Source organism: Eptesicus fuscus, chromosome 12 (assembly GCF_027574615.1).
Source record: "Eptesicus fuscus isolate TK198812 chromosome 12, DD_ASM_mEF_20220401, whole genome shotgun sequence".
Lineage (NCBI taxonomy): Eukaryota > Metazoa > Chordata > Mammalia > Chiroptera > Vespertilionidae > Eptesicus > Eptesicus fuscus.
Window position 1 is genome coordinate 36,700,849 of NC_072484.1, and position 27,263 is coordinate 36,728,111.

A 27,263-nucleotide genomic window follows, 5' to 3' on the forward strand; every position below is an offset into this window, starting at 1 on the left:
AGGCACTAGAGATAATAATAAAGAAACTTGATATGATCCCAGTCCCCCGGACTATGTGGCTTAGACTGAGGTTCAACAAATGATTATCAAAGTAATTACATAACTTCATGTGTTATAAAAGCTACCAAAGAGAAACAAATGATGCCATGAAAGTTTGTAACCAGAGAATGACTAGTGAATAACTAAGAGAACAGGAATTAACCAGGCTTAGGTAGGAAAGACAAGAATGCCAGGCAGAAAAGACACAGCTCCAGGGCAGAGACTGAAACTATCTGCTGGCTTTAGTAACATTGAAGCCATTGGTGATCTTGGGGAGAGTAATTTTAGTGATGTAGTACAGTGATGGAGATAGAAAAAGGTTTGCAAGTAAATAAGAAATGAAAAAAACAACAACTCTTTAGAAGTTAAGGCTGTTAGGAGACAGGAGAGGCTTCCAGTCAAGATGGCAGAGCAGGTAAACACTGTCCTCACCTCCTCTCCTGACAACTTTAAAATTACAACTATAGAACCACCACCATTGGGAACTGCCTGAAGTCTAGCTGAACAGAAGTCTTGTAAGTAAGAATATATAGAAGAAGCCACATCAAGACTATCTTTTTTAAAAGTTAAAAAAATAATAATAAAGAAGACACAAAGGAGAGAGAAATAAGGTATCTAGGAAAGGTAAGGGAAGACAACTAGAGTTTGATGCTTATTTTCTTAAGATAAAAGTCTGTTTAACTGCTAATGGGAAAGTCAGAAAGAGAGGAGAATCAGTTCCATAAGGTTCCACAGAAGTGCTGAGACAAATGGCCCTATGGCTACACTGCCCAATGTGGTAGCCACTAGCCACATATGACTTTTTAGATTTTAAATCATTAATATAAAATATAAAACATTTAGTTCTTCAGTTTCAAATGTTCGGTAGCCATGTGTGGCTAGTGACTACCAAAATGGGACAGTAGAGATACAGAACATTTCTATCATCAAAAGTTCTATTAGCTCTAGCAGGTTTAGCTCAGAGGATAGAGCATTGGACTGTGGACTGAAGGATCCAGGGTTTGATTCCGGTCAAGGGCTCAGGCCCAGGTTTCGGGCTCAATACTCAGTAGGGGGCATACAGGAGACAGCCGATCAATGATTCTCTCCCATCATCTCTCTCTCTCTCCCCCGCTTCTGAAATATATATATATATGTGTGTATGTATGTGTGTGTATATACATATATATACATACACACATATATATATATACACACACATATATATTAAAGTTCTAATGGACAGCCCTGGTCTAGATCACAATTAGAAGGATTACTTTTTATAAGAAGAGAAAACATTTCCCACAGGACCAGGGGGAAGGCTGAACACCGCTGCAGATGGAGGCAGGCTTGCTTATATGATGACGTAGGTTGAGGGAGTTCCTACCTAATGGCCTATATTTTATATCTGAAATAAAGAGCCACGGTGGGGTTAGTCACTGAGGGTAATACAGTTAGGATTGAAGAGCAGGGTTAGAGGTCTTAGAGGAGTGAAGATGATTTGAAAGTCATTATGGAAACTGGAGAATTGCACTAAGCCTGCCAGAAAGTTCAGGGGGCCTAGCTAAGGTTGGTGACCATGAACTGTCAATTAGCCTTATGCCAGGTAGATGCAAAGATGGGCAAGGAAGTTGAGGGTAATAGCAGAAAATGACTGAATTAATGGATCACAGAATATGAGTTAGATTGGAAGATAAATAAAAATAGAAGGTCACTGACAAGCTAGAAGTAAGGAGATAATAAACTGGAGGTCCTGATAAGCTAGGAACAAGCATACAAGAAAGGGGTTTGTGGATAGAGAAGGAATGCTGAAATGAGTGATTTTTAGAGGGAGGGTATTTTCGAATGTTGATAAGGTTCAGAATGTAATATGCTGAGAGTGTTGGCTGAGGTGGAGTGGATGAGGTCACTGAGGATGAGGATAAAGAGATCAGAGTTGGTTGGCCATAGGGACTAGGAAGTCATTAAGGATAATGGCGGGAATTAGAATAGACACGAAGACTTTAAATTATGCCAAAAATCTTCAACAAGAGGACAGTAAGTGGTTTGAGGATGTTAGTCTCAGAGGAACAGGGACTGTGCATAGGATATATATATATATCCTATATAATAAAAGCGTAACATGCAAATTGACCGAACGGTGGAACAACCGGTTGGTGGGGGGCGGGGCTGGTGAGAAGGCAGCGCCAGGCCAGCCAAGGCGTGTGTCAGTGGGCAGAGGAAGAGACGGTGATCGGGGGACGGCAGTGACCAGCAGTGGCAGAGGGGCAATCAGGGGGGCAGGGCCAGCTGCTCGCCAGCCAGCGCTGTCCCAGATCTGCCCACCCAGTCGCCTCCTGCAGAGGGAGGCCAGACTGCAGCTTAGGCCCGTTCCCTGCAAGAGGGTGCAGGCCAGGCTAAGGACCCCCTCTCCCCCCGACCAAGTGCACGGATTTTCGTGCACCAGGACTCTAGTATATATATATATATCTTCACTCGAGGATATTTTTTCCCACTGATTTTTAGAGAGTGGATAGGAGAGGGAGAGACAGAGAGAGAGAGAGAGAGAGAAAAAACATTGATGTGAGAGAACCACATTGATTGGTTGCCTCCCACACACATCCCGACCAGGGCTGGGGATTGAGCCTGCAACTGAGGTCCATGCTCTGACCAGAATTGAACCTGTAACTCTTCAGTCCATGGGCCGACGCTCTAACCACTGAGACAAACTGGCTAGAGATACTAGGGTCTTGAATGGGAGGTATTAGAGAACATGAGGACTGATGAACAGGAAGGTCTCCTGACCCTGAGGAATGTGTTTTCCTGAACTACAGGAAAACCAGTTTCTCAGGGGACAGCTAGGCTACAACTAAGGCAAAGAGCTATTCAGTCAAGAGGCTGATGTTAGCCCTGATGTTAGGTGTGGCTCAGATGATTGAAACCTGGGTACATGCCCTGACCAGGAGTCGCCAGTTCGACTCCTGGTCAGGGCACATACCCAGGTTGCAGATTCGATCCCTGGTGTCGGGGGGTGTGTGGGAGGCAACTGATTGATGTTTCACTCTCACATCGATGTTCTCTCCCCCCACCCCCTTACTCTCTCTAGAAATCAATGGGAACATTAACCTCAGGCAAGGATTAACAACAAAACAAACAGCGACCATGTGTATGTCATCTCCTATGCATGGCCTCGTTAGGAACCAGTGATCATGCATTCAGTAGGAGACTGCACTTGGAGAGAAAGAAACAGATGGGAGGTCAGGGAGTGACTAGGAGTCGTGCACTGTGTTGAGGGTGATAGTCTCCCCAGTAATGCACTGAGGGCAAGGGCAGACACGTGAGAGTCAGGAAAAACATTCTGGAGAGTGAAGTCTGTCAGAGTCTCAGGAAGTCAGGATGTGAGATTCCTTTATTCTGGTGGAACCTCATCTAATGAAACAGGAAACTGCAGCCTGATCTGCAAATCTGAGGCACTTCAACATGCAGCCAAGTGAACAGAGAGTGGGTCCAAGGGCAATTCACTCATATCCCTTGGCAAAGAATGGTTATGGAGAGAGCGCCCTTCATTCAAAGATGTGTCAACAAGAAAATGACAAATGAGAGCCTTATGAAAAAAATACATAGGGAAGAGAGTCCCGAGATTTCAAAGGAGCAAAACTCTGAAAAGGATTTCCTATGAGAAATAGAAGAAAATACGAGTAGCCATTTGGCATTCTCATTAGGATACAAGAAGACACTACAGCTTCTATGAAAATAGGAGTAAAAACGTCTTAGCCTTTTCCTTTGTGTGTGTAGACAATTTTTAAAATTAATTAGCATGTACTACTTTCATGACCAAGAAAACATTAAAAAATCAATATATTACAATGTTCTACTAATCACCTGAAAATTATTACATTAACAATACTGACAACAGCCCTAGCCAGTTTGGCTCAGGGGATAGAGTGTTGGCCTGCAAACCGAAGGGTCCCAGGTTTGATTCTGGTCAAGGGCATGTACCTCCGTTGCAGGTTCAATCCCTGGCCCTGGTCAGGGTGCATGCAGGAGACAACCAATTGATATGTCTCTCACATTGATGTTTCTCTCTCTTTCTCTGTCTCTTCCTCTCCCACTCTCTCTAAAAATCAATGGAAAAGTATCCTCAGGTGAGGATTAACAAAATATATATAATTTTTAAAAAATAAAGTTGTATCTTAAAAAAAAGAAATAAAAAAGAATGCCCAGTTACTTACTATACAGCATCTCAACTTGTAAAACTGCTATAGAATTTGCTACAAATTTGGGTCCTTCCATATTTTGTGTGGAATAATGCTAAATCTATGCTCAAGGTTGGCTTAATCAACTGCTTCAATGGTGGGCCCAGAGGAGGCACCACCACATGAAAAGACCCCACCACCAGGGAAGCCCCAGGCATTCCTCCTGGCAGGCCTCCTGCACTCTGGTACAAGTTGGTAATGATGGGGTTGCAGACTTTTTCCAATTCTTTCTGCTGATGTTCAGATTCTCCCATTTCTGCAGTCTGGTTCTTATCAAGCCATTTGATGATTTCATTGCACTTGTCAAGAATCTTCTGTTTGTCCTCACCATTGATCTTGCCTTGAAATTTTTCATCTTCAACAGTTATTTTATTGTTGAATGAATATGTTTCAAGTGAATTCTTGGAAGACACCTTGTCCTGCTGCTTCTTATTTTCAGCTTTGTACTTCTCAGCTTCCTGAACCATTCACTCAATGTCTTCCTTGCTCAGACAACTCTTGTCATTAGTGGTGATAATCTTGTTCTCTTTTCTTACACTATTATCCACAGCAGAGACACTGAGGACGCCATTTGCATCGATATCAAAAGTAGCTCAATGGGTTTGACTCAGTGGTTGAACATCAAACCCAGGAGGTCACAGTTTGATTCCTGATCAGGGCACATGCCCAGGTTATAGGCTCCATCTCTACCTAAATGGGTGTCCCCAGTTGTAGATATGATCTCAAAGATTCTATCTTCAATTGTGAGAATTGACACATTGAAAGTGCCACCTCTCAATTTAAAGATCAGCATGTTTCTTTCAGCTCCAACCTTTCTGTCTAAGCTAAGCCATAAGCAAGGAGGCAGCCAGTCAATGATTTTTCTCTCATCATTGATGTTTCTATCTCTCTCTCCCTCTCCCTTCCTCTCTGAAATCAATTTAAAAAGTGTACTTTTTAAAAAATATCAAAAGTAACTTCAATCTGAGGAACACGGTAAGGTGCAGGAGGTATGTCTATGAGTTCAAACTCGCTAAGCAAGTTGCTATCCTTGATCATGGCACACTCACCTTCATAAACCTGAATGAGCACACCAGGCTGGTTGTCAGAGTAGAGAGGGAAGGTCTGTGTCTGCTTGGTAGGAATGGTAGTATTGTGCTTGATGAGGTCATGACTCCACTAGCAGTCTCAATGCCAAGGGAAAGAGGAGTGACATCCAACAGCAGTAAATCTTGAACATGTTCAAATTGTCTTCAGAGAGGATGGCTGCCTGGATAGTTACACCACAGGCACCAGCCTCATCTGGGTTGATGCTCTGATTCAACTCTTTCCTACTGAAGAAGTCCTGTAGGAGTTTCTGAATCTTGGGGAATGGGTAGAATCATCCACCAGGACAAGATCATGAATCTGGGACTAGTCAAGCTTGGCATCCTAAAGGGTTTTTTCTACAGGGTCTACGGTGCTGTGAAGGTCAGCATTCAAGTGTTCAAACTGGACATGGGTGATAGAGATATAAAAGTTGATTCCTGGGTCACAAAAGAACTGTTGGCCCAGAAAGAAACTCACTACAGACTGATTCACTTGCCTGTCACCATAACCATTATTGCTTATCTCATTTTAGGTTCTTAAAAGTGTATTTCTAGTAGCACATGATCTCACCCATCTAGGGAAAATGATGAACAACACAGACTGATGAACAAGAACAGACTCAGAAACAAGGAGGCATGAATCAGACTGTCGGGCCTCAGAGGGAGGGTAGGAGAGGGTGGGGATATAGGGGAGAGATCAACCAAAGGACTTGTGTGCATGCATATGAGCCTAACCAGTGGTTAAGGACAACAGAAGGGTGGGGGCATGCGTGGGGAGGGGTGTGGGATGGGAATGGGGGGATGAGGACAAATATGTGATACCTTAATCAATAAAGAAATTTTTTTTAAAAAGTTGATTCCTTCATAAAGTGAATCAATCTCAATACTGGCCTGGGTGCTGGAAGAGAGTGTATATGCTTAGCACATTCCCAAACAGTACGAAGGCAACAGAAAGCCCCCTTGTTCTCACTGATATCTTTCTTATGCTTGCACTTGAACTCTGTAATAAAGTGGTTGACCATTTGGTTGTCAAGTCTTCTCCACCTAAGTGGGTGTCCCAGCTGTAGATTTGACCTCAAAGATTCCATGTTTAATTGTGAGAATTGACACATCGCAAGTGCCACGTCCCAATTTAAAGATCAGCATAGTTCTTTCAGCTCCAACCTTTCTGTCTAAGCTACAAACAATAGCAGTGGCAGTTGTCTCGTTGATGATTCTAAGTACATTGAGACCAGCAATAGTTCCAGCATCACTGGTAGCCTGACTCAGAGAGTCATTGGAGTAAGCATGTACTGTCACAACAGCAATGGTAACAGTCTTCCCAAGGTAGGCTTCATCTTCTGGATAGAAACTTTTTGTCTCTCTCATGTATTCTACTTGGACCTTGGGCCTACCAGCATCATTCTCCACCATGAAGGGCCAATGTTTCATATCAGATTGGACAACAGCATCATCAAATCTACATCCAATCAAGGGCTTGACATCACAAACTGTGTTGGTAGGATTCATTGCAACTTAATTTTTGCAGCATCACTGATCAATCGTTTGGTGTCAATAAAGGCGACAAAACTTGGGGTGGTTAGTTTCCTTGATCATTGGTAATTATTTCCAATTTTCCGTGCTGGAAGACACCCCTACAAGAGTAGGTGGTGCCAAGATCAATGCCAACTGCAGGTCCCTTAGACATGGTTGCTTGAGTGTATGCATGGCTTGCAAAGACCTGATCAGAACAGCTGCCCCTGCGTTTAATGGGGAGAGGAGGATCTTTATTCTTATAAAAAATTCTTTACTTAGCATATTAGCAGGTGAACTACTTACATCCACTATAAAATCTTCAGCCTTCAGTTCAACGTCTAGAGTAATTTCACCAGGTTTGGCATTGGCAATCTCTTTTGGAAACTTGTCACCCATTTCCTAGAAAAGACAAGACTCCCCATGTTAGAACTCCAGTTCTTCACCATTAAGTCCTTGTACCATGAAGCGTTTCTCTCTTTGAAAATGGCACCATGTAACCAGTGCCTAGTGAATTGGACAGCACAGTTCTATATTTTCCTTCTTTTAGTCACAATTTCCCCATCTCTACCTAAACTAACAGAAAACAGTATATTACAAAATAGTGATATGTAAGGACCTTTTATGTCTAATTATCTACTAATTTGGATCATGCAGGAAACATTAGAAATATGCTTATACCACCCTTTAATCAAATCATGGTAATTTTTATAACAGGATTTTTCACATTAAAAAAAAATCTGGCATTAACTTATTAGAAAAACCAGAGGCACCCAAGGAAGTATTAAAAGCAGGGTGTGGTTATCAGTATGGTTCGTGTTATTCATTTTTTGGTGAAAAGTAAAATCTTCAACATGCAGGAGAGGAAAATAGATATATAAACTAAAAAAGATAGGCACATGCCATCAGGGAGAAACTGTGAAAGAAGTTAAGTAGTAGCAGGTCCTTAGAGTTTCAGTGAAGCTCATGGAGATTCCTTATTTTGAGGGTCCCTTTCACTTCCAGGATGACAGAGTAAATTAGACTTGGCTTTGAATCCTGACTCACTACCTGTGCTTCCATAGGTAAGTTATTTACTCTCTTCCCAAGCCTCAGTTTCTTCATCTACAGCACAGACCTAAGAACACTGTGTTGATGTAAATGAGGTTAAATGAGAATAAATGTAAAGGGCTTAAGAACAGAATCATTGTATTGTGACAGGTAAATGATTTTCCTCATGGAGGACAGAGGACCTTTCACTAACGGGAAGAGGCTTGACAACTCAACTTACCTTTATAATTCTCACGTTTTGTGGCTGAGTCTGACCCACATATTTGTATAGATTACGACGTACAATTTTTTCTAAAATCTCTCGTGCAGCAGCCAAATTGGGATCAGCAGAGTGTAAAATCTCCAGAAAAATGTTATCTGCCAATTTGATGAAATTTCAGTTACATCAAAATGAAAAAAAAAAACCACAAGATTTATAATGGTACATCTACACAATGGAATACTACGCTATGGTAAAAAAGAAGGAATTCTTACCATTTGCAACAGCATGGAAGGAACTGGAGAGCATTATTCTAAGTGAAATAAGATTTATAAAGACTCACATCTTGTTGTTCCTCTAAAGTAATTTCGAGCAGTTTACAAGTGTAGGCACACTACGATTATGACCATGTGAAAACATCTTTTTAAATATTTTTATTGATTTCAGAGGGGAAAGGAGAGGAAGAGAAATATCAATGATGAGAATCATTGACCGCTGCCTCCTGCATGCCCCCTATTGGGGATCAAGCCCGCAACCTGGGCATGTGCCCCAATCAGGAATCAAACCCTGACCTCCTGGTTCATAGACCAATGCTAATCCACTGAGCCACATGGGCCAGGGGAAAAATATTTTTAAGACTTAAATGAAAAAAACCTTTGTAAAACATTCTCATCAATGTCTTGAATTTGTTTCAAGGTAATCTAGTGAGTTGGAAAGGGTAGTTACAAAACAATACTGCACTGGAGTTGATGATCTGAGGTTAGGTTATGGATATTTAGGTTTATATTAATTTGTTATGTTTTGTTTTAAAAGAATGATACTTAAGGAATTACAAAATTATGTCTGAAATCTGCTTCAAAATGGTCCAGTGTTTGATGGGAGTGAAGGGATGAAATTGTTAAAGCTAAGTGATGTAAATTTCTTTAATAAAAATTTTTTTAAAGTTCTATTCCATGATAATAGTAGAAGGTAGTTTCTTTTTACTCCAACTTTTTAAAAAAATGTTTTTATTGATTTTTAGAGAGAGAAGAAGGGAGAGATTGAAACATCGATAAGAGAGAAACATCATTTGCCGTAGCCAGTTTGGCTCAGTGGATAGAGCATCAGCCTGTGGACTGAAGGGTGCTAGGTTCAATTCCGGTCAAGGGCACATGCCTGGGTTGCAGGCTCAATCCCCCAATGGGGGGCGTGCAGGAGGCAGCCGATCAATGATTCTCTCTCATCATTGATGTTTCTCTCACTCCCTCTCCTTTCCTATCTGAAATCAATAAAAATAATATTTTAAAAAATCATTAAAAGAGAGAAACATCATCGATCTGCTGCCTCCTACAAGCCCCCCACTAGGGATAGAGCCCAAAACCTGGGCATGTGCCTTGATAGAATCAAGTCAGCAACCTCTTGGACCCATCAAGACACTTTCTACATAAGGCCATCCCACAAAGACTGGGATGCATAACAGATCTACTTAATACAAAGAAGCAAATACAAAGAGACAGCTAAAATGGGGAGACAAAGAAACAACCCCTAAATGAGAAAAAAGAAGGAAGCTCTAGAAAAAGAACTAAATGAAATGGAGGCAAGCAACCTATCAGACATAGAATTCAAAGTAATGGTTATAAAGATGTATAAGGAACTTAGTGCAAGTTACAACAGCATGAAAAGGAAAACAGAAGCCAGAAAGAAATGAAGAATGATATATTAGACATCAAGAACACACTGGAGGTAATAAAAGTAGACTGGATGAAGCAGATGGTTGCATCAAGTGACTGGTAAGACAAGGTAGAAACAAATACCCAATTAGAGCAGCAAATAAAAAAAAGAATCAATAAAAATATTTAAAAACAAAAAAACTTTCCATACAAAAAAAAGTTAAGGGAGTACATTATCACCAAACCAGCAATGCAAGAAATGTTAAAGGGACTGCTTTAAGAAAAAGAAAAGGCCCAGCCAGCATTTCTCAGTGGTTGAGCATCGAGCTATAAATCAAAAGGTCATAGTTCGCTTCCCAGGCAGGGCACATGTCTAGGTTGCAGGCTCTATCCCCAGTACTGGGCATGCAGGAGGCAGCCAATCAATGATTGTTTCTCATCATTGATGTTTCTAACTCTTTCCCTCTCCTTTCCTCTCTGAAACCAATAAAAATTTTTTTTGAAGAAAAGGAGAGAAAGAAGATGACAGGCATAAAGAAAATAAATGGATCTAAGAAACCAAGATGGCGGCATAAGTAAACACCTGAACTTGCTGCCTCGCACAACCACTTCAAAACTACAAGTAAAAGACAAAACGGGTATCATCCAGAACCACAGGAAGGCTGGCTGAGTGGAAATTATACAATTAAAAGGAAAGAGAAAAGCACACTGAGACTCAGAGGAGGTGCGGAGGTCCAGAAGTGAAGTGCAGAGGTACGGAGGCGTGCGCGCGGAAAGGGCTGGCAACTAAGTACGCTGTTGTCTTTTACAATCGGGAGGGAGATACAAGCTCCCGACTGCTCTGAACTCCAGTTCTGGGTGAGATTCTAGGGACCCAGATTCATATGGGGAGAAACTGGACTGTCTGGCATCGGTTGAAACTCGAGGGCGGCTTTCTCTCAGAGTTGCTTGCAATGATCGTTGTTCCTGCACATAGCCACGGGACACAGAGACATGGGACCTCTTCCAAGCAGGGCTGAAGGTCAGCCATTGCTGTTTGCTCCACCCTGGTGATTCCCTGAGACCCGCCCCACCCAATTTACAACCCCACCCAAGCTGTGCACAGAGGCTTTTGCATATGAATGGCCTGGCCCTTTGCAATCTAAAACCTAACGTACCGCAGCTAGGTCAGAGAGACCCAGACCCTCCAAAAGAAGACCCAAGGCTTGACAGCAGCTTGCACTGCTTCACAGCTGGGCCTCATCTGGGCACCTCAGAAGCCCAAACAAAGAAGAGGAATCTGCAGATCTCTCTGTAGCTCCTGCTGGGTGGCCTCTCTCCTTGGAGATCCAAGAGCCAGTGTACCCAGTGGTCAGAGAGAGACTATCCAGATTACAACTCTTCAGATCCATAAGAGACACACTCAAGGGGCAGACTCAGTGAGCACCAAAGCCCCACTGAAGCAAGTCTTGTCTCATAAGGGTGTCTCCAGCACAGAAGTTCTCCCATCGTAGACACAGATGATCCTCACAGCCAATTGGCCTGCAGGTCAAGTCCTCCCAGTGAGACCAACAACAATCAAGGCTTAACTACAACAAGACTGTGCACACAGCCCACAAAGGGGTGCACTAAGAGTGTCCACCTCAGGTAATTAAGGAGGCTGAGCCACTGGGCCCTATAGGTCACCTAGCACACAAAGCCATGCTATCAACATAGGGAAGCAGCCAAAATGCGGAGACAAAGAAACAGGTCATAAATGAAAGAAATGGAGGAAAGCAAACTATTGGATATAGAGTTCAAAACCACGGTTATAAGGTTACTCAATAATCTTCTAGAAACCGCCGATAAATTTAGTGAGACCATGGAGGATATGAAAAAGGACCAACTAGAGCCGAAACCGGTTTGGCTCAGTGGATAGAGCGTTGGCCTGCAGACTCAAGGGTCGCAGGTTCGATTCCGGTCAAGGGCATATACCTTGGTTGCGGGCACATCCCCAGTGGGGGGTGTGCAGGAGGCAGCTGATTGATGTTTCTCTCTCATCGATGTTTCTAACTCTCTATTCCTCTCTCTTCCTCTCTGTAAAAAATCAATAAAATATATTTAAAAAAAAAAAAGGACCAACTAGAAATTAAGCATACACTGACTGAAATAAAGAATAATATACAGCAATCATTTGACCCAGTAATCCCACTCCTGGGAATATATCCGAAGAAACTAGAAACACCAATCAGAAAGGATATATGCACCCCTATGTTCATAGCAGCACAATTCAACATAGCTAAGATTTGGAAACAGCCTAGGTGCCCGTCAGCAGATGACTGGATCAGAAAACTGTGGTACATCTACACAATGGAATACTATGCTGCCATAAAAAAGAAGGAACTCTCATCATTTGCAGCAACCTGGATGGAATTGGAGAACATTATGTTAAGTGAAATAAGCCAGTCAATGAAAGAAAAATACCACATGATCTCACTCATTTATGGATAATAAAGAACATTATAAACTTGAACAAAAAGATAGATACAGAGACAGTAAAGCATCAAACAGACTGTCAAATTACAGGGGGAAGGTTAGGGAGAGGTGGGGGAGATAAGAGATCAATCAAAGGACTTGTATGCATGCATATAAGCATAATCAATGGATGCAAAACTCTGGGGGGTGAGGGCATATATGGGAGTGGGGTGGGGGGGCAATGGTAAGATATGTACACATATAATACCTTCATAAAAAAATTGGGGAAAAAAAAGAATAATATACAGCGATCCAATAGCAGACTAGAGGTTCCCAAGAATCAAGTCAAAGATTTGAAATACAAAGAAGCAAAAAACACCCAACCAGAAAAGCAAAAAGCAAAAAGCAAAAAGAATCCAAAAATATGAAGATAGTGTAAGGAGCCTCTGGGACAATTTCAAGCGTACCAACATCCGAATTATGGGGGTGCCAGAAGAGAGAGAGCAAGATACTGAAAACCTATTTGAAGAAATAATGACAGAAAACTTCCCCCACCTGGTGAAAGAAATAGACTTACAAGTCCAGGAAGTACAGAGAACCCCAAACAAGAGGAACCCAAAGAGGACCACACCAAGACACATCATAATTAAAATGCCAAGGGCAAAAGACAAAGAGAGAATATTAAAAGCAGCAAGAGAAAAACAGTTAGTTACCTACAAGGGAGTACCCATACAACTGTCAGCTGATTTCTCAACAGAAACTATGCAGGCCAGAAGGGAGTAGCAAGAAATATTCAAAGTGATGAATAGCAAGAACGTACAACCAAGATTACTCTACCCAGCAAAGCTATCATTTAGAATTGAAGGTCAGATAAAGAGCTTCACAGATAAGAAAAAGCTAAAGGAATTCATCGCCGCCAAACCAATATTATATGAAATGGTGAAGGGTATTCTTTCAGAAGAGGAAGAAGAAGGAAAAGGTAAAGACAAAAATTATGAACAACAAAGTGACAACAAATACATATCTATCAACAAGTGAATCTAAAAATCAAGTGAATAAAAAGTCTGATGAACAGAATAAACTGGTGAATATAATAGGATCAGGGGCATAGAAAGGGAGTGGACTGACAATTCCATGGGGGTGTGGGAAGAGACTGGACAAAAATCGTACACCTATGGAAGAGGACAGTGGGGGAGGGGGGGGGGTAAGGGCAGAGGGTGGGGTGGGAACTGGGTGGAGGGGAGCTATGGGGGGAAAAAAGAGGAACAACAGTAATAATCTGAACAATAAAGGTGTATTAGAGAAAAAAAAAAGAAAAGAAAATGGCAATAAATAAACACCTATCAATAATAACCTTAAATGTAAATGGATTAAATGCTCCAATCAAAAGACATAGGGTGACTGACTAGATAAGAAGTAATAACCTATATATATGCTATCTACAAGAGACCCACCTCAGAACAAAAGATACACATAGACTGAGAGTGAAAGGATGGAAAATATATATTCCATGCAAATGAAAAGGGAAAATGAGCTAGGGTAGCAATACTCATTTCTGACAAAATAGACTTCAAAACAAAGGCCATAGCCCTGACCAGTTTGGCTCAGTGGATAGAGCATCGGCCTGCGGACTGAAGGGTCCCGGGTTTGATTCCAGTCAAGGGCATGTACCTTGGTTGCGGGCACATCCCTGGTAGGAGCTGTGCAGGAGGCAGCTGATCGATGTTTCTCTCATCAATGTTTCTAACTCTCTATCCCTCTCTCCCTTCCTCTCTGTAAAAAATCAATAAAACATATTTTAAAAAAAAATCTTGCCCTGACTGGTTTGGCTCAGTGGATGGAGTGTCTCCCTGCGGACTGAAGGGTCCCGGGTTCGATTCCGGTCAAGGGCATGTACCTTGGTGTGGGCACATCCCCAGTGGGGGGTGTGCAGGAGGCAGCTGATTGATGTTTCTCTCTCATCGATGTTTCTAGCTCTCTATCCCTCTCCCTTCCTCTCTGTAAAAAAATCAATAAAATATATTTAAAAATAAAAAATATATCTTGGTGGACGTTAAAGGAGAGATTGACAGCAATACAATAGCAGCAGAGGACTTTAACACCCCACTGACATCACTGGTTAAATCTTCCAGACAAAAAAGTTAACAATGAAACAGAGGCCTTAAATGACAAAGTAGATTAGATGGGTCTAACCAATATGTATAGAACATTTCACCCCAAAGCAACAGAATATACATTCTTCTCAAGTGCACAAGGAACATTCTCAAAGACAGACCACATATTAGGGCACAAAACAAGTCTATACAAATTTAAGAAGATTGATATACTACTAAGCATCTTTTCAGATCACAATGGCATGAAGTTAGAAATCAACTACAATAAAAAAAAAACACACCACACTTAAATACACAGAGGCTAAATAGTATATTATTAAACAATGAATGGGTTACCAATGAGATCAAGCAAGAAATTAAAAACTTCCTGGAAACAAATGAAAATGAACACCCAAAACCTATGGGACACAGTGAAAGCAGTCCCAAGAGCACTACAAGCCCACCTCAAGAAACAAGAAAAAGGATTAATAAACTATCTAACCCTACAACTAAATGAATTAGAAAGAGAATAGCAAGAAATGCCCAGAGGAAGTAGAAGGAAGGAAATAAAAAAGATCAGAGAGGAAATAAATGGCACAGAGACTAAAAACAAACCCCAATGGCACAGACTTTTGGGATGGCGGCAGGAAGATGGTGACCCTCAGGGGCAGGCTGGGAGCCGGGAGACAGAGGGGAGCGTGAGCAGCCCAGGCAGCTCAGGAGTGAAGGTGGTGCTTTCCTCCAACCCCGCCATCCCTGCCCCGTGATGCCTTCATGGACCCACTCTTGTTTGTAAAGGTAAGCCAAGGGAAAGAGACACAGGGAGGTTTTATGCCTGCTCGGCCTGTCTAGACAGAAAAGATTGTAATTTTTTTCAATGGGAAGATGAAAAGTTGTCAGGTGCTAGACTTGCTGCCCATGAAACTGATAAAAGAAGATGTCAGCCTCCTCTCTCCCAAATGCAGTGTGTGCAAAGGTATTTGAAGTTCATTGGGCTGCCGTTGTCTCAGAGAAAGTTTTGTCAAAGATGTCAGCAGTTGCTCCTGCCAGATGACTGGGAGAGCATCGTGAGCACCAGGTCATGGGTGATATTTCTGTCACCCAATTAAAAAAGCCCAGTCAGCTCCTCTCTCCATTGCAAAACAAGAAGACAAATGCGCAGTATTTGTTTGCTGATAGGAGCTGTCAGTTCTTGATAGACCTACTTTCTACCCTTATGTTCAGAAGAGTGCTATGTGTTGGAACACCAAGGTTGCATGAGCTGATCAGGTTGAAAGCATCAGGTGACAAGAAGCCTAACATTAAAAGCCTTTTATTGGATATTGATTTTCGGTATTCACAGTTTTATATAAAAGATAGCTTTTGCCATTATAACATGTTTAACCATCACTTCTTTGATGGAGAGGCTGCCCTTGAAATATGCAGAACATTTTTACAGGAAGATAAAGGTGAAGGAGTCATTATGGTGACAGACCCTCCTTTTGGTGCCTTGGTTGAACCTCTGGCTGTTACATTTAAGAAGTTAATTGCTATGTGGAAAAAAGGTCAAAGTCAAGATAACAATCACAAAGAACTACCAATTTTCTGGATTTTCCCCTATTTTTTTTTGAATCCTGAATTTGTCAGTTTTTTCCAAGCTTCCACATGCTGGATTATAAGGTAGATTATGATAATTATGCACTTTATAAACATGGAAAGACAGGTCGGAAACAGTCTGCTGTGTGTATTTTCACCAATATTCCACCCAACAAAATAATCCTTCCTGTGGAAGGAGGGTATAGGTTTTGCCCTCTGTGTCAACAATACGTTTTTCTAGAAAATCAACACTGTGAGCACTGTAATTCTGCACATCCAAGGATGGCAGGAAATGGAACCATTGCTTTCTCTGCAAAAAGTGTGTAAAGGCTTCCTGGAGCCACTGTAGCATGTGCAATCCCTGTGCTCTTCCCAGTCATTCTTGCAAGGGCCCTAAAGATGGCTGCTTCATTTGCGGTGAGTTAGATCACAACCGTAGTACTTGTCCTAACATCTCGGCAGCTATGAAAGTTAGCAAAGCTGTCAGAAAGCAGAAGCAAAGAAAAGTAATCAGATGAAAATGGAGACCACTAAAGGACAAGCCATGAATCATACATCTCTTACAAGGAAGAAGAAAAGGAGAGAAAGAGCCCTCAATATCTTTGCTCTTAAATGTCCAGTCACTTGAGAATAAGAAAGATTTATAGTCCAACCTTTGATGGCATTTTCTGAAAGTGCCATGCTGGACTTAAATTCTGTCACTTTCAAAGGCGTGCACCTTTCTAAGCTAGATAATAGGCAGGTGGTATTTGCTGGTTTATAGACCCTGTAGCAGTGTCTCTGGAGACCTGATGAGTTGTTCTATTTTAGCTGGTTTACTAGCTCTGTCTCTGTGTCTTTTTTTCTCTTTAACTCCTAATCATATTATTTTAGCCTCTTCTGAAAAGTGTGTATACAGCATTCTTTTGCAGAGTCAGAAGAAAAATGAAAATCTGAGGTTTACATTACATAAGAATATGTTAATTAAGATAAATGTTTCAAATTAATGTTAAAATATTGTACAATGGCTTACACCCCACTTGTAAAAAGAAGCACAATGTACAATTTTTTCAGACAGAATCTGAAAATGATGGAAAGAATTTTGACAAAGGCAGTCTAAAGATATAAAGATTATAATTATGGTTACATTAGTATTAAATATTTATTTTTAAGTTAAAAAAGTACAAAAGATAAATGAATCCAAGAGCTTGTTCTTTGAAAAGATAAACAAGATTGATAAACCCCTAGCCAGACTCAACAAGAAACAGAGACAGAGGACCCAAATAAATAAAATCAGAAATGAAAGAGGCCATAAAACAATGGACACCACAGAAATACAAAGAATTATAAGAAAATACTATGAACAACTATATGCCAACAAACTGGGCAAAATGGACAAATTCCTAGAAACATACGATCTTCCAAAACTCAATCAGGAAGAATCAGAAAACCTGAGTAGGCCAATAACAACTGATGAAATAGAAGCAGTAATTAAAAAACTCCCAGCAAACAAAAGTTCTGGACTGGATGGATTCAGAGGTAAATTTTACCAAACATTCAAGGAAGAACTAACACCTATTCTCCTCAGTTTATTACAAAAAATTCAAGAGGAAGGAACATTTCTCCAAGCTCTTTTTACAAAGCCAGCATTATCCTAATTCCAAAACCAGATAAAGACACTACAAAGAAAGAAAATTATAAGCCAATACCCCTGATGAACAAAGATGCTAAAATCCTCATCAAAATATTAGCAAATCAGATCCAGCAACATATTAAAAAGATCATACACCATTTATTCCAGAGATGCAAGGCTGGTACAATAGTCACAAATCAATAAATGTGATACATCAAATTGAAAGATAAAAACCCCATGATCATATCAATAGAAGCAAAAAAAAAAAAAAGCATTTGACAAAATTCAGCACCCTTTTTTGATAAAAACTCTCAGTAAAGTGAGAATAGAGGGATCATACTTCAACATAATAAAGGCCATATATGATAAACCTACCACCAACATAATACTCAATGGGCAAAAACTAAAAGCATTTCCCTTAGGAACAGGAACAAGACAAAGATGTCCGCTTTCACTACTCTTATTCAACATAGTACTGAAAGTCCTAGCCACAGCAATCAGACAAGAAGAAAAGATAAAAAGCAACCAAATTGGAAAGGAGGAAATAAAACTGTCATTATTTGCAGATGACATGATATTATATATAGAAAACCCTAAAGACTCCACCAATAAACTACTAGACTTAATAAATGAATTCAGCAAGGTAGCAGGATACAAAATCAACATCCAGAAATAAATGTCCTTTTTATACACCAATAATAAACTCTAGAAAGAGAAAATTTAAAAAAAACAACACATTTATCATTGCAACAACAACAACAAAAAATAAAGATACCTAAGAATAAACTTAACTAAGGAGGTAAAAGACCTGTACTTGAAAAACTATAGAACATTGAAAAAATAAATAGAGGAAGATACAAACAAATGGAAATGTATACCATGTTCATGGATTGGAAGAATTAACATCATTAAAATGTCTATAGTACCCAAAGCAATCTATAGATTCAATGCAATCCCTATTAAAATACCAATGACACACTTCACAGAGCTAGAACAAATACTCTAAAAATGTATATGGAACCATAAAAGACCCTGAATAGCTGCAGCAATCTTGAGAAAGAAGAATGAAGTAGGAGAGATCACAATACCGGCTATCAAACTGTTCTACAAAGCCATTATAACAAAAAAAGCCTGTACTGGCACAAGAATAGGCAGATAGACCAATGGATCAGAACCCCAGAAATTGACCAACACCTTTATTGTCAATTAACATTTGACAAAGGAGGCAAGAATATAGTGTAAAAGACAGTCTCTTCAACAAATGGTGCTGGGAGAACTGGACAGACACATGCAAAAAGATGAAACTAGACCACCAACTTACCATACACCAGAATAAACTCAAGATGGATAAAAGACTTAAATGTAAGATATGAAACCATAAAATCTTAGAGGAGAACATAGGGAGTAAAATCTCAGACATCTCACGTAGCAATCTGTTTACGGATACATTTCCTAGGGCAAAGGAAACTAAGGAGAAACTAAGACTACATAAAAATAAGAAGCTTCTGCACAGCAAAAGAAACCACCACCAAAATGAAAAGGGAACCCACTGTATGGGTGAACATATTTGCCAAAGATACATCTAATAAGGGTTTAATATCCAAAATATATAAAGTTCTCATTCAACTCAACAAATGGAAGACAACAAATCCAATTAAAAAAGTGGGCAGAAGACCTGAATAGACATTTTTCCAAAGAGAACATAAAAATGGTCAAGAGACATGAAAAAATGCTCAGTCACTTAGCATCAGAGAAATGCAAATTAAAACCACAATGAGGTATCACCTCACACTGATCAGAATGGCTATTGTCAAAAAATCAACAAACAAGTGCTGGCGAGGATGTGGAGAAAAGGGAAGACTAGTCCACTGCTGGTGGGAATGCAGACTGGTGCGGCCACTATGGAAAACAATATGGAGTTTCCTCAAAAAATTAAAAATGGAACTTCCATTTGATTCAGCAATCCCACTTCTGAGAATATATCCTAAAAACCCCAAAACACCAATCAGAAAGAATATATGCACCCCTATGGTCATAGCAGCATTATTTACAATAGCTAAGATTTTGGAAACAGTCCCAAGTGTCCATCAATAGATGAATGGATACAAAGGCTATAAGACATTTACACTATGAAAATACCATGCAGCTATAAAAAAGAGGGATCTCTTACCCTTTGAGACAGCATGGATGGACCTGGAAAATATTATGCTAAGTGAAATAAGCCAATATGAGAAAGACAAATATCACATGATCTCACTTATTTGTGGAATCAAATGAATAAAATGAATTGACCAACAAAATAAGACCTGAAGCATGGAGGCATGGAACAGACTGACATACCTCAATGTGGGGTTTGGGGGAAGAGAAGACATAACCAAAGAACTTATATATGCATAGCCCATGGACATGGACAATAGGGTAGTGAAGACCTGGGGGGTGGGTAGAAGCTGGAAGGAAGGATGTAAAGGGGACGGGGAAATTTGAGATATTGGTAATACGACCAACAATAAAAAATACATTAAAAAATAAATAAAGTTATTACTGATTAAAGAATTAAAATGAAACAAAGCATCACCTGCTTCATTATGAACAAAAGTTAAAAATAAATATCCCCAGGTTGCTCAATTGTTTTATAATCTCTTCTTTTATTCCTATCAATATAACAAAGGAAGACTAATTTATCTACTATAATATATTAAAACATAGAAACAATTTAGATATATATTATTCTATGTAACTGTGTCTTCAATCCAGCCTAGATTAATTAACAATCAAGAAGCAAACTTGTCACATTATAAACCTTAAATATTGATATACACAGTGTTCTCAGTATAAAAATACATTTAATATGGGGAATCACTATTTTACTTCTAAATTTTGATTGTTATGACTGGAAAATGATTAAAAAGTTATGTGTCAGAGGAATTCTATGAATTGAACTATGTGTATATTTTTAAAGAACAACATATATATTTTTTTATTTAAATTTTTTTCTATATTCTGTTTCTTTTAATTATACTTATTGAAATGTATGGTAAATCTGCCAAATTCAATAATAAAAATTTGGGCTTATATTTTGTATATCTCTCCCCACCACAACCCCCTGGCCATTACATTTTCCTAGTAATTCGTTTTTATTGTATTTTTACAAAAGTATCAAGCTACGAGAGATTGGAAATTAAGAATGTTTGAGAGAAACTGGTTTAGGTTTCACTCTGGCAGTGTGCTGCAGAAAGAATCTAGCAGTCTACACTTTAGCACATTAAAGAACCAATTGTGACACCTTCACCTCTCTCCTCCCACCCTAAGCTGCAGATTTTGTTTTTGATAAGTATGCAAAAATGTTCTTGGCATACTGTGTTTTGCAACAAAAACAATGTTAAAAGAGTTAATCAATTTTTTGGCATTTGTCTGATATTATTAGTCTAGCTACATTATAGGTTAATCATAAATATTGAGTTCTTATATGCCATGTACCATACTAAGTACTATGCATTATTTAAGCATTACAACAAAAGTATATGTTAGGTATCATTACTCCTATTTTATAGATGAGGAAAGTATGGTTCAGATAGGTTAAATAACTTTTATCAAAGTTATCTTGTTAGTACAAAGCAGAGATAAAACTCATATCCAAAAGTATAAAATCACTTAAAAAGCTAAATCCATTGGAATGTTTGAAAAAGAACCCATTTGCAATCCAGGGACAGTGTATATTTTATCTGAGATGGACCAATCTATGTTACCTCCTAGTTCTTACCTGTCAGCTTAGTGAAGGCTTCCATGTCATCAATTGCTGTGGAAATACGACATTTTTTTCCTCCAGTACCTGTAATCTCTATGTAGGGGTCTGCTTTGAGGAAAGCATCTGTAATCCTAAAGATCATTAATAAAAATGTATGCTTATGAGAAAATTTAAATATGTACTTTAGGCCTTGCTTAAAGTTAAAAAAATCTTTCTATTTTATGAAAATAAAATCTTGAGACATGATGTTTTAAAGACACCTGTTACTCAATCATCCTATCTAAAAAAGAGTAATATGCAAATTGACTATCACTCCAAAACACAAGATAGCCACCCTCATGTAGTCAAAGATGGCTGCCCCATGTGGACACAAGATGGCCACCACAAGATGGCCTGCAGGGGAGGGCAGTTGTGGGTGATCAGGCAAGCAGGGAGGACAGTTAGGGGTGACCGGGCCTGCAGGGGAGGGCAGTTGGGGGAGTCAGGCCTGCAGGGGAGGGCAGTTGGGGGAACACCCAGGCCTGCAGGGAAGGGCAGTTGGGGGAGCCAGGCCTGCAGGGGTGGGCAGTTGGGGAGGACCAGGCCTGCATGGGAGGACAGTTGGAGGGTAATCCAGGCCTGCAGGGGAGGACAGTTGGGGATGATTAGGCCAGCAGGGGATCGCAGTTAGGGGCAACCAGGCTGGCAAGGGAGGGCAATTAGGAGCGACCACGCCAGCAGGGGAGGGCAGTTAGGGGTGACCGGAGCAGCAGGGGAGGGCAGTTGGGGGCAACCAGACCGGCAGGGGAAGGCAGTTAGGGGCAATTGGGCTGGCCGGGGAGCAGTTAGGCATTGATCAGGCTGGCAAGGGAGTAGTTAGGGGATGATCAGGCTGGCAGGCAGAAGCAGTTAGGAACAATCAGGTAGAGGCAGGTGAGCGGTTGGGAGCCAGCAGTTCTGGATTGTGAGAGGGATGTCCTGGTGGGATCGGGCCTGAACGTGCGGTTGGACATCCCTCAAGGGGTCCCAGATTGGAGAAGGTGCAGGCTGGGCTGAGGGACAAGCCCACCCCCCCGCACGAATTTCGTGCGCCAGGCCTCTAATACTAAATAAGTGCATTGTGACTTGTGGGCTATAGTATTTACTGTGTTGTAGGCATACAGCAGAGCATTAGATCCACTGTCTGAGTTAATCTTTCTAACAATAATATAGATATGAGTAATTAGCCTTGATTTTATGATACAGAAATTAAGTAAATGTTTATTTTACCAAGTTAGAAAGAAGCAGTACCAGGCTTTGAACCTTGATCTCTTTGACTCTCCAAATTAAAAACAAACTAACCCCTGGCCTGTGTGGCTCAGTTGGTTCGAGCATCGTCCCTTGCACCAAAGGGTCACAGGTTCAATTCCAGGGTCAGGGCACATACCCAGATTGCAGGTTCAATCCCCAGTCAGGGTGAGTATGGGAGACAACGAATCAATGTATCTTACGTCAATGTGTTGTTTTTTTTCTCTCTCTCTCTTATCCTTCCACTCTCTCTAAAATCAATGATAAAATAAAATAATTTTAAAATGTATTTTAAAAACACTAACAAAAACAACAACAAAAATAGGATAATGTATTCTAACTAGTCTGCTCATGATAAAAGATGGGAAACAAATAGAAAAAGAAAATCTATTTCCTCGACACAAACATGAAGGCTTATAATACACATCAATTTAAAGGCATTTTAGAGACATGGTATTAAATGGACTCACACCCAACTTTTGATAACTCCTCATGAAGTCTCCTAGTCCCTAGAGCCCAGGCTGCACTTTTCTGCAATGGATCAGGTGAAATTGCTGCTGGTTTTACTATTTGCTACTAATCTTTTTTATATATTTTATTGATTTTTTACAGAGAGGGATCGAAAGTTAGAAACATCGATGAGAGAGAAACATCGATCAGCTGCCTCCTGCACACTCCCTACTGGGGATATGCCCGCAACCAAGGTACATGCCCTTGACTGGAATCGAACCTGGGACCCTTGAGTCCGCAGGCTGACGCTCTATCCACTGAGCCAAACTGGCTAGGGCTTTGCTACTAATTTTGATAATTGACATGGTAAGGAAAGACATGAATCTTAATTCTTAAAATTAATGTTTGTCATTAATTTCAGAAAGTCAATTATCCATGTCCCATCTCTCACTTGATGACTAATATCTGGTACATAAGCGACAGCCTGTGCAGAGGTCCTATGCCATTCCAACATTAAGTCCTCATGTCTAGCCTAAGCCAGCTTTTCTGCCCTTCACCTATCCCCTTTAGCCATTCTACAACTCTTCCTCCAACTAAGGTAAGTTTACTTTACGCCAGTTTTGTTTTAAGGGAACAGTTTAAGATTTAGTCACTTAAAATTCCCTTGAATTTGTCTAGAAATCTCAATTTGATCCATGTATGATACTCTAGAACAAGCATCACAGAGATTTTTATAGAGAAATAACAATCGAATTTCTTACATTGTATCAATGATGTTGCCAACTTTGTGCTGATAAGCTCTACGGTGTAAAGAGGTGCGTATATGGAACATGTCATACAGATTCCCAATCTCCTGCAGGGAAATATGAAATAAATATTAATGAAGAATCTGATTATGTTACCCCTGTTAGTAGAGAAGTATATAAAACAAGAAAAAGAAATGGTGGCAGACACGAAGGCTATGCCCAAGGACTACTTCATTAAAATCTCTGAGCCCACTTAAAAATAGCAAGGCAGATGAGTTAAACTGTCATTGGTTTGTAACTTTCATTCTTAGTAACCAAAATTTATTACTAGGTGTACCAGTTAATAATGCGGACTTTTTCAATAAATGGAGTTACACATATGTTGATATATATGTGATTTGATATGTATGCTATTTTGTTGTATTGACAACACGCTTCAAAACTTCATATGTCAAATTTGCTGAATGTGTTAACATCATAGGTATTTTTACGCTTAAAATTGTAGAATTTCGTGCCAAAAAAAGAGCACTTGTGGGAAGTTTTAATTCATTAATTTTGAAGAAAAAGTTATCATATACTTCGGGAAGCTTATGGTGAACATGTTCCATCTCGAGATACTTGTGAATTCTGGTTTAAACACTTTAAAAGTGATGATTTCGATGTGAAAGACAAAGAACGTCCAGGACAACCGAAAAAGTCTGAAAACCAACAATTACAAGCATTATTGGATGAAGATGTGTGTCAAACTCAAAAACAACTTGCAGAAAGATTAAAAGTTGCTCAGCAAACAATTTCCGACCGTTTACAAGCAATGGGAAAGATTTTAAAGGAAGGAAAATGGGTGCCACATCAACTGAAGGAAAGACAAATGGAAAACCAAAAAGTCATCAGTAAAATGTTGCTTCAGCAGCACAAAAGAAAGTCTTTTTTGCATCAAATTGTGACTGTTGATGAAAAGTGGATTTATTTTGAGAATGCACAAAATCATGGGTTGATCCAGGTCAACCATCAACATCAACTGCAAGGCCAAATTGCTTCAGAAAGAAGACAATGCTCTGTGTTTGGTGGGATCAGGAAGGTGTGGTGTATTATCAGCTTCTAAAACCAGGTGAAACTGTTAATACCGATTGCTACCGACAACAAAAAATCAGTATGAACCACGCTTTGATCGTGAAACAACCAGAATGTACCAGAAGACATGGCAAAGTAATTTTGCTTCATGATGATGCACCATCACATATATCAAAACTAGTTAAAGACACATTAAAAGATCTTGCCTGGGGAGATCTTGCTCCTTCAGATTACCACTTATTCTGATGGATGTCACATGAACTTTCTGAGCAGCACTTCAAAACGTACAAGGAAGTGGAAAATTGGATCTCTGAATGGTTTGCCTCAAAACAAGAAAAATTCTATTGGGACAGTATCCACAAATTACCTAAAGATGGAAGAAATGTATAGCTAGCTACGGACACTACTTTGAATAAAGCACTTTTGATGTTTCTCTTGAAATTATCCTGTTTTCTTTGATTACAAAATCCGCATTATTTAAAAAATATATATTTTATTGATTTTTTACAGAGAGAAAGGGAGAGGGAGAGAGAGTTAGAAACATCAATGAGAGAGAAACATTGATCAGCTGCCTCCTGCACACTCCCTACTGGGGATGTGTCTGCAACCATGGTACATGCCCTTGACCAGAATCGAACCTGGGACCCTTGAGTCTGCAGGCCAACGCTCTATCCACTAAGCCAAACCAGTTAGGGCAAAAATCCGCATTATTAACCGGTACACCTAGTATGTGTATTAACTCTGTGGCAGGTTCTGTTTTAGGTATCTTACATATAATATATTTTTTAATCTTCCCAATGACTCTGAAAATTAGGTATTATTAGTCTTATATTGTTCATTCTCAAAAAAAAGACTTTTATAATACAATATTAGTCATATGACTCCAACCCAGCAGAGACCTAATGATTTTAGTATTTTAACTAAATGAAACACCAACAGTGATTAAGGATGAGAATTGAGCCAAATATTCTGCATTAAAATTCTAGTTCTGCCATTTATTAATTGTATGTCTTTTCTGTGCTTCAGTTTGCTCCACTATTAAGTGGGATAATAACAGTACCTATCTCGTAGGGTTGTCAGGATTGAGTTAATTTGTCTGAAGTACTTAAAACAGTGCCTAGAACAACACTCAGTAAGTGTCTATTGTAATTTTATTATTATTTAACAACACAGTACAAATGAAAGAACCTTAAGATATTTATAAACGCTAAGCATGAAGTAAAGAGATTGATAATTTACCAGGTACTGATTTTTCCAAATTACTGAATGGTTATATCTAGATTTCAAACTAGGAATTATATCTTCCTTATTGTGCCTCTGACATAGCTTACCTGCTCTCTAGTACAAATATGCTTCGAATTATCTACTTCACAGACACGGGCAAACTTAAGAAAGCGCTTATAATCAAAACTATTTTGAATTCCAAGATGATGGCAGTCCCTAGAAAGATTCCAAAGCAGAGAAATAAAATTCTTCAACAAGATTACATACTGTACCTTAAATGTTAATAATATATTTATACAAGCATTTTATTTGTTTACTTAAATAAAAAGCCTAATAAAAGAGTAATATGCAAATTGCCATCACTCCAACACACAAGATGGTCACCCTCATGTGGTCAAAGATGGCTGCCCCCATGTGGACACAAGATGGATGCCACAAGATGGCCGGGAGGGGAGGGCAGTTGGGGGAGACCAGGCTGGCAAGGGAGGGCAGTTAGGGGTGACCGGGCCAGCAGGAGAGGGCAGTTGGGGGTGACCAGGCCTGTAGGGGAGGACAGTTAAGGGCAACCAGGTCAGCAGGGGAGGGCAGTTAGGGGCAATTGGGCCAGCAGGGGAGCAGTTAGGCATCAATCAGGCTGGCAGGGGAGTGGTTAGGGGGTGATCAGGTTGGCAGGCAGAAGTGGTTAGGAGCAATCAGGCAGGCAGGCAGGCAGGTGAGTGGTTGGGCGCCAGCAGTCCTGGATTGTGAGAGGGATATACGACTGCCTGTTTAGGCCGATCCCACCAGGATTGGGCCTAAACAGGCAGTTGAACATCCCTCGAGGGGTCGCAGATTGGAGAGGGTGCAGGCTGGGCTGAGGGACACCCCACCCCCCGTGCATGAATTTCATGCACTGGGCCTCTAGTATACATATATAAAGCATACAAAGATTTTAACAAACTTCTCTCTGGAGTGTTCAGTGCATACCTGGCAAAATAATCCCATTTGTCCACATCAATGCCACTTCTTTTATTGGCCACTATCTCATAAAGGAAGCTTTTCTCTTTAGGACGGCCTTTATATGGCCACTAGAAGACAAGAAAAATCATTAAAAGTTTTAGGATAAAAAACAGATCTAGCCCTGACCGGTTTGGCTCAGTGGATAGAGCGTCAGCCTGCGGACTGAAGGGTCCCGGGTTCGATTCCAGTCAAGGGCATGTACCTTGGTTGCGGGCACATCCCCAGTGAGGGGTGTGCAGGAGGCAGCTGATGGATGTTTCTCTCTCATCGATGTTTCTGACTCTCTATCCCTCTCCCTTCCTCTCTGTAAAAAATCAAT

The 27,263-nt window shown here is 40.2% G+C and overlaps 1 protein-coding gene and 2 pseudogenes across 2 annotated transcripts in view; 1 reads left to right on the top strand and 2 right to left on the bottom strand.

Moving 5' to 3' along the window:
• SAMHD1 (SAM and HD domain containing deoxynucleoside triphosphate triphosphohydrolase 1) overlaps positions 1-27,263 on the bottom strand; it is a 64,399-nt gene that overhangs the window by 11,602 nt on the left and 25,534 nt on the right. For both annotated transcript variants that reach the window (XM_054723711.1, XM_054723712.1), the window contains exons 8-13: positions 26,912-27,012; positions 26,053-26,161; positions 23,666-23,757; positions 21,204-21,319; positions 8,103-8,239; positions 7,139-7,234 (exon numbers count right to left, since the gene is read on the bottom strand). In XM_054723711.1, the coding sequence (XP_054579686.1) occupies positions 7,139-7,234; positions 8,103-8,239; positions 21,204-21,319; positions 23,666-23,757; positions 26,053-26,161; positions 26,912-27,012 (651 nt within the window). The remainder of the gene's footprint in view (positions 1-7,138; positions 7,235-8,102; positions 8,240-21,203; positions 21,320-23,665; positions 23,758-26,052; positions 26,162-26,911; positions 27,013-27,263) is intronic.
• Positions 4,332-7,007, bottom strand: LOC103293314 (heat shock cognate 71 kDa protein-like; annotated as a pseudogene).
• LOC103293381 (rRNA N6-adenosine-methyltransferase ZCCHC4-like) lies at positions 14,908-16,443 on the top strand (annotated as a pseudogene).